The 7,856-nt window shown below is 35.0% G+C and overlaps 1 protein-coding gene across 2 annotated transcripts; it reads right to left on the bottom strand.

Moving 5' to 3' along the window:
- Window positions 1-3,186: 3,186 nt before the first annotated feature.
- BTBD9 (BTB (POZ) domain containing 9) lies at window positions 3,187-7,820 on the bottom strand. Of its 2 annotated transcripts, none has more exons than XM_088041059.1 (8): window positions 7,689-7,820; window positions 7,393-7,583; window positions 6,951-7,343; window positions 6,522-6,783; window positions 6,249-6,468; window positions 6,036-6,195; window positions 4,135-4,381; window positions 3,187-4,082 (listed from the first exon to the last, which is right to left on the bottom strand). In XM_088041059.1, exons 2-8 carry the CDS (start codon window positions 7,567-7,569, stop codon window positions 3,691-3,693), a joined length of 1,851 nt encoding a protein of 616 aa, XP_087897185.1. In that variant the 5' UTR covers window positions 7,570-7,583; window positions 7,689-7,820; the 3' UTR covers window positions 3,187-3,690. The 2 variants fall into 2 exon arrangements, with proteins under 2 accessions (XP_087897185.1, XP_087897193.1); XM_088041067.1 differs by having other exon boundaries at window positions 4,135-4,366.
- Between the last annotated feature and the right edge of the window lie 36 nt (window positions 7,821-7,856).

The following is a 7,856-nucleotide window of genomic DNA, read 5'->3' as shown; positions in this document are numbered from 1 at the left end:
AGATTGGATTCCATTCTATAACTCTACCCTAATTTTTAGAGACTAGTTTAGTTACTAACGTAATCAGATCATATTTTCTATCCCCTCGGGTGTACGGCGTTTTTGGAGACTACCACCTAATCAAAATATGTTTGGTCAATTAACATATATACAGGATGTCTCAAAATTCGCGAATTCCGAGTTCAGAGCGTTGCAGAGAATCACTTCAGTCGTTCAAATATGAAAAAAAAAATAAAGATTTGGGACTTCTCCACGAAGATACATTGATCTGAATGTGCACTCTTTGAACTGCATTTTCTTCAAATGCAGGGTAAAAATTCCAGTATTTATTGTTATTTATGGTGTAGATGATTGGGGATAACAATAATGTAAAACAATTTCTTAAAGAATTTGCTTTATTTGAGAGTAAACAAATCTTAAATTTTTGAAATTTTTCTAAAAAATTGGCAACGTGGCTAGAAATTAGTCTGTTACTATGGTTGCAGGCAACTATAAATTCTGTCAAAATTTGTCACCCCGCTAAAAATTTGATCAAATGATGGATTTGTATTCAAACAATGAATACGCAGGCATGTATTTGGTTTTGGAGGCATCAGATAACAGACCTGTGATAGCTGCTCGCCTATACCATGAGCGATAGCCCAATCGACTGCGTCAGCCAATTCCAGGAGTCTTTTGTCGCTGGACGCGCTAGTATTGTAATGATTCCACACATGGAAAAGCAGATTCTTGCCGCTTACCGCCACGATCCAAAAATTAGCACACGACACTTAGGTCGTCAGTTAGATGTGCGTCTTCTTTAGTGAGCAAGCTGCTTAAAAGTGGCAAAATTGACATTACTTGACAATGTCAGTTTCGAGGTTTCGAACGTATCAAAGCAATACAAATAGAAATCATAAGGTAGGTCAGGATGTGACTTCTGCAATGTTGTCGCACTGAACAAAATTAAACTGCTTACATCTTCTTCAGGAAGTGCGAAAATTTTTTTTTTTAGTATTTACGGGCACCACTGGGTTCCCTCTACCGCGCTCTGAATTCGGAATTCGCTAATTTTGAGACATCCTGTATAATATCGTATTAATATTTTTATGTTCAAATGCAAAAAGTTTTATTCATTTAATAACTCATTTAAAACCCTCTTGGGGGCAATTGAACATAAAATCTTGTATGCAATTCGTACTTAAATCGACTCTATCCGGCCATTACCATGGCTTCTCAATAAACTGTTATTACGTACTTATTTCAATAGCTATTAATGACTTGAGTACTGTTTAAAAGTTACAATGTACCCTCGAATATTATACATTATATTGAGTTTTTTATTCATCAAGTAGTGTTTATTTACCTACATTTATAATTATTATAAAAACAAAGTTCGCACCTCATTAAGAGTAAAGAACATGAAAACTACACCATAAATAAATAAGTTTTTGCAGACCTTAACCCAAGCTTGCTTTATTTCCATGACGCAATAACTTTCATTAAAAGTAGTTATCCCATGAATGTTATTAGTTATGACGTTATCACTCAGTAGGTTCAATTCTCATATTTCCTTCGTGTCTGTCCACATTTAATAATGTGTTTGAACACAGATCCTATTCACGAGTCGCCGTTGTACATTTATGTACTTCTCTCTATTTATCATTTCTTTTTGATCTTCAATGTCGTCTCTATTCGCATCAGCGGAAATCTCACATTTTTATTCAATTAGCTAAATTGGTAGTTTTTAGAGGTTTCTAAACATCTTATTTATTTGTGGGACTCTGAAGCATTTTACTTCTATTTCTTTATTTAGCTGAGGGGTTCTCTTATTAACACCCGGCGCATTATTCATTTCCAGTAAATATAGAAAGTCGACAGCTGAACATACTTAGCTTTTTGTGTCTATTGCAAATTTGCAAACAGGTTTGTTATCTGCGATTAAATTTCCACACATGCCGCTATTCGTTTTTCTTTTTTACTGATGCTTCCGGTTAAATTTATGAACAATAAAGCCAAGAACAACCTAAAAGTTTCATGTAAATTTTGCACATGTGTTTTTGCAGGTGATTACTGTTTGAGGGAAAGTTGTGACCTCTTGCAAAGGCATTTAAATGTGATGCTCTCTAGGTTTAGATAAAAGTGTCACTTTTAATCCAGAACCATAAATTTCCTCGGATTCTCCTTTGTATCTTTCGTTATACGGTCTGATACTTTGTTGGGAGCGATTGTATTTTTTCTCTTGTTGATGTTGAGGATATTACACAATTGTGATTATGATAGCGATATGAATTCTTGACCTCTAATCGTCTAGTTTTGCATACTAAGCAAGAATCAACGTTGCCATATTTTAGAAACTCAAAAATTCAACGTATGTTTGCTAATTTGTACTAAATCATTGTTATTTAATTTGGAAGTACATAGATGAATTGTGTTCATTGTTAACAAGTTTTTTAAAGAACCGAAAAACAGAAATCGGAAAACGTTAGTCATGTGCTTGTTCAATATTTTTATAATTTATTTTCGAGTTTGGTGATATTTACGTGTTATTATTTATAAAAAAGCATTTAATTTAATAATAAATTAAAATTATGCATGTAAGAAGTTTGTAACAAAACGCGCTACGCTTGTACGCTAATATTCTTTCTCTTATCCCATTCCCAATTCCTCATTATATACAAGCTTCGTATTATGTTTTGTAGGCGACTAGCTTTAAATGAATTGATAAGAAGGTTTTTTCACTTCAACTGTCATGTAATTAGTTGTATAATGAAACGGATTATGCGTGATTTTGTTAAAATGAGATTATGACGCTATTGGACTTAAAAATAAATTTTGTATCAGTCTAAATTCAAAGCACCTAATTCGTTGAGAATAGTCTTAGAGCTATTTATAGATGTTTTCAGATATTTTCGCATCTAGCGCCAAACATGTTTGTAAATATTTGATACATATATTTGTGAAATTCGACATGGTTTTTGCAAAAAATGATGCTTAAAAATTGTCCGTAACATGTAGTAGGAACTGAATGAAACACTCGTATCAACTAGAGCAATTTACATATATCCTGACAATCGGATAAAATTTTATTCAAGGTTAATGTCATTCTTATCTATTCAGTAACCTTCAAGGAGCTTCGTTTTAAAAATTCACTTCAAATTCGCTAGAAATTTATATAGAAGGATTAAGGATATGTAAACACAAGTACAGCGCGTATTAGTTTATTAGGAAATATGTGTCATGACAGGAAAATATACCACATTTCTTGTAACAATGTAATAATATACAAACTTTAAACATATCACCACATTATAATAATTTTCCTACATAGGTAGATGGTTGTTTCTTTTTTTTTAACACTTGGAACATCTTAAAAATATTCAAAATGTGAAACTTGAACACTACCCCTACAAACATAGTCAGTTTAATAAATTATTGCTTTGATTGAAGAACAAAACTCTAATTTTCAGCCCAACAGTATCACAATGCAAATTCCTTGACGATTTCCTTCCCCAATAAAATTTCTCTTACAATATCACAAAAACGCTCACGTCTTTTTCACCCGACAATATCAGAATCCCTCAATTAGTTTGTTAAACATTATAAAAACACGAAAAACATAAACAATATAAAATAAAAACTCGAACCAATCATTATTGTAAACGAAATATACAAAAACAAATTCATAAAAAATGTACGCATCGCCTTTTCTCAGACTTTATCATCATCTGAGACCATTTCTTCCGCTTCCGTGGCTATTTCCGCTGTTTGCATAATGACTTCTTTTTCTGGAGTGGCACTTTTGCTCGTGGAATTTGATGGTTTTGATCCTCCCGCGCTTCCTTGATCTTCGCAAGACGGGCACTCGAAGTGTACACAATGAAAGACTTCATTTGCAGAGTTGCGAGTGCCGACGATGCGGATAAACACCACCGGTCTTGGTGGAAAACGGACCAGTTGCCATGATCGGCAATCTTCGCGGGTGTAATCAACCACCATCTCCCAATCCCACACGTTCACTGAAGATTCAATATAGTAGCTGTAAGTGCGGTCATCGCAGTCCCATAAAAGTAAGCGCAGACTGGAGATCACATAGGGTTGACCTGTACGGACCGATGCATTTATACGGTTTTACCAATTCATGATAGATCTTACCCAGTTGTATAAGAAGTGCACCAGAGCCCAACTGGTGACATGTGTACCCGGAGTCCCAATCGTAGTGTTTGGTGTCGCCGTTCAAGAGCGCGTTTCTAGAGCGACTAACGCCCTCTATGACTACGGCACTTTTGTCCAAAGTTGCTACGTTGTAATTCGGGCAGATTATGTCGTTTACCATTTTGGGAATTGATAACTTGCAACAAGCCTCAAACGAAACTAAATGGAACACCTGGAATTTTTTCTTCTAGTCACACCAAAATACAAAATTTATGAGAATTAACTCAGAGCTGAGTTCATAAACACAAAAACATGAATCTGTGGTAACAAATAGTGGGGGTCAAACAGACATGTGTACACCAAACAATTAAGATGAAGTACCCTTTGATCATCAATGTCAATGAAAAAAAGAAGAAAAAGTAAAAAAAAAACTTCTAATGTTTGTTCTGAGAACAACCTTGTTCCGTTGAAGCTCATGTGATAAAAAATTCTCACAAATGTGATAAAAACAGTTACATTTAAAACACAAAAGTAAACGTTCATTGTTTGAAGACTGTGTATTAAAAATATTATAGGGGTAGATAAGATTACATATCAGGGCTAAAATAGCAGTTGTTGCATATTTTTTCCCCTATAATCAACTTTAATTTCACGAAACAGCAAAAATATATCAAATACAAATTGCGTGTAGATTTTTCCAATATTTCTTCTGGAATATTTAGAGGCCTTTTGGTGGAAGAACCGCTGAGTAAAGCAATGCAATCATGTTCCCATTTATAATTAATTATGCTGCACTAAATTATTTCCTATGCCTACGAGGTACATCCATTTTTAACAAAACGTTACTTTATGCACTCGCTGGAGTAGAAGTTGGTTTCGGCTGGTGAAAAATCGATAAAGAAAAACATCATTTTGCTGGGCATAGAATATCTTCGTGTTGTATCTTGATTGAGAAAATTATCTTTGTTTACAATGTTTTAACCGTCTCAGTGTTTTAAACAACAGTTTATCAATTCAAAATATTAACTAAAAATCCCCGCTAGTGCAAAAAGTAGTACGTATATACATACATATATCTCTGCCACAAATGTAGTTAAGAAAAATCATGCATTTTTTTCCTTAACGTATGATATTTATAAACGTTAATTTTTAACAACAAATAATCAAACGATAGTGTTCGTGGTCCATACAGTCGACTCTCGATAATCCGAACATCGACATTTGGGTAATTCGAATAAAAACCTGTGAATTTACCACTCGTTAAAACAAATTTTTAATAAAAACTGATAGAAACCATAACAAAAAATTGAATGACGAGAACGTTCGATATTTCGAGACTTTTTCATGGCTCTACAATTGAAATTTTTCTAATTCAAATTATCGAGAGTTGATTGTATCTGTTTCTTCCTAGATTTTGACACCTATATTGAAATGTTAAGTCCGACTTATACACTCCGCTTTTTAAAATCATACATAGTCGACTTTTGATAATTTTAACTAAACATCCGGTCCCTTGGATAATTCGAACCAAACCTGTGAATTTAGTAATCGTTAAAACGATTTTTTTTGTAACTGATGGGAGACGAAAACAAAAAGATCAAACCACGAGAACGGTGGATAAATCAAACAAACTTTTTCATGGTTCTATAATTCAAATTTTTATAAGTAGTAAATAATTCTTGTATTTTACCATGACTTCCCGGCAAATAGTTTTGATAATCGTAAGATAAAAGAAAACTCATTATGTACTTCGAACTTAGGGCTCGGTTCCTTAAAATTCGAATTGTCGAGAGTCGACTGTATTAAATTCATGTATTTATGTACGAGCAACGCTTTTGATACTTTTAATAAGTTTATGCCTATAATGGCTTAAAAAATATATAAGTAACTGTAATATTTACCTTGTTAACTGTGTTGTGTGTCCCTACAATTCTTATAAACTGCACGACTCGATTCTCGAAATACAGATATTGCCAACTTCTACAAGAATAATGACTATAATCCACAACTCTAATCCAGTCTTTTTGTTCAACGGATACTTCTATGTAGTATGAATATGACCTAAAATAAAACCAACCCAATTGGACCACCCTTAAAAAAAAACACAAAATCACCTCAAATCCCGATCCCATAACAACATCCGAATATGGTTAATAATAGACGGTGTCCCCAATTTGATAATGATCCCTTGATCACCCGGTCCATTAATGGGATGTCTTGTGTACCCCTTTTCCATATCATAAGTATAATAATCTCCATCAAGTAGATATTCGAGAAGTTCGCCCGCTACAACTTTGGAGCCCAGTCTTGGGGAAGCCACATTCTCCTCCAAGACTAAACAAACGTTGTTTAGTTGTTAAGAAAATCAGAAAAACATTTTATCTTACTGAGTTGGCCCCGATGCGGTAAACTACTCGATCGGACGTTTGTTCGTTCGGCGATAGCATCTAATAGCGAGTCGGGTTTGACGAGACCAGCAGGTCTTACAACGGAAAGTAAGTCTGGAACGTTCATCAAAGGTAATCTCACGCATTTCATAACTTGATCGTCTTTGTCGTGGTTAGCGTTGCACCAGTTGCAAACGCCTCGGAATATTTCAACCTCGGGGGCGAAGAAAGAATCTCTTTGGAGGAGTTCCACCAGCGACGCCTGTTTTTACAAAAAATCAATAATTTTATCATGTTACCAAACAAAAGGCAAGTACTGCTTGGTATTCCAGTTGCTTGTCCACTGAGGAAAAAATTAAACGGCTGTACACAAACACCTTTCACTTATCCTCAATGCACAAGAGTGTTTGTTAGTAGCATTAATCGTACCTGAGACAGTTGAAGGAATGATTCATGTGTTAGTATCTCAGAAGCATGCCTGTCAAGGAACACGTGACAAACATCTACTAGTTTTTCTAACCCATACAAATGAGCGGTATCTAAGATAGCACAGACGTTCCGTAAGGCTAACAATTGCTTCAGAATGTCTGATATTGCTGTTTCTAAATCTTGGAAGCCATATTGGTGTGCTAAACCTAAAGTGTCTAAGATCACGTCTTCCTTTAAGGTCATGAGGAACATATATCCAGTGTAGATATATTTCAACAAAATCTTAAACGCCTTGATAGGAGCATCTGGTAAGACGATCTCCGACTGATTAGACTCTTTCAATCCTCCATACAGTAAAGCACGGAAATACTCACTGCGCGCGGCTAAAATTACCTAGAACTTTTATTAAAACCCTGTTTTCTCACTACCAATATTGACTTACTTTGTGAGCGTATAATTTCTGCCCTTCGACAATTAGAGTGATGTCTGAGTATTCATGGCTCAAGCATAAAGATGATAAGTTTTCAGAAAGCTGAGACAAGTGTTCTATATCTCCTAACCTCACTACAGTGGAATTCTTCGTGTTGGAATTTTGCATGTATTGATGGGTGCTGCTCATCTTGTCATGGAACACTGCGAATTTAATCTTGTTGGTGCAGAATTCATCGAGCAAATTTAAAAGAAAGTTGACAAGGATTCGGAAGGTTTCGAACATTTTGGGCGGCGGGAAGTACTTACATTGCGTTTGTTGTTTACTGTACGGCAAATAAGTGACGTGAGGCACGACTTTTTCAAAAAAAACAACACTAATAGAACTATTGAGATAACGCCACCAAGTCCCCCATGACAACAAATCGACTAGCTGTCAAAATCAAATAATAGATAGTGGCGCCAGTGGGATCATTT

Source organism: Gnatocerus cornutus, chromosome 1 (genome assembly GCF_029298725.1).
Source record: "Gnatocerus cornutus isolate USDA-ARS CGAHR chromosome 1, icGnaCorn1.1, whole genome shotgun sequence".
Classification (NCBI taxonomy): Eukaryota; Metazoa; Arthropoda; class Insecta; order Coleoptera; family Tenebrionidae; genus Gnatocerus; species Gnatocerus cornutus.
Note: the sequence above shows the minus strand (reverse complement) of the source record. Positions and strands in the feature narration are given on the sequence as shown.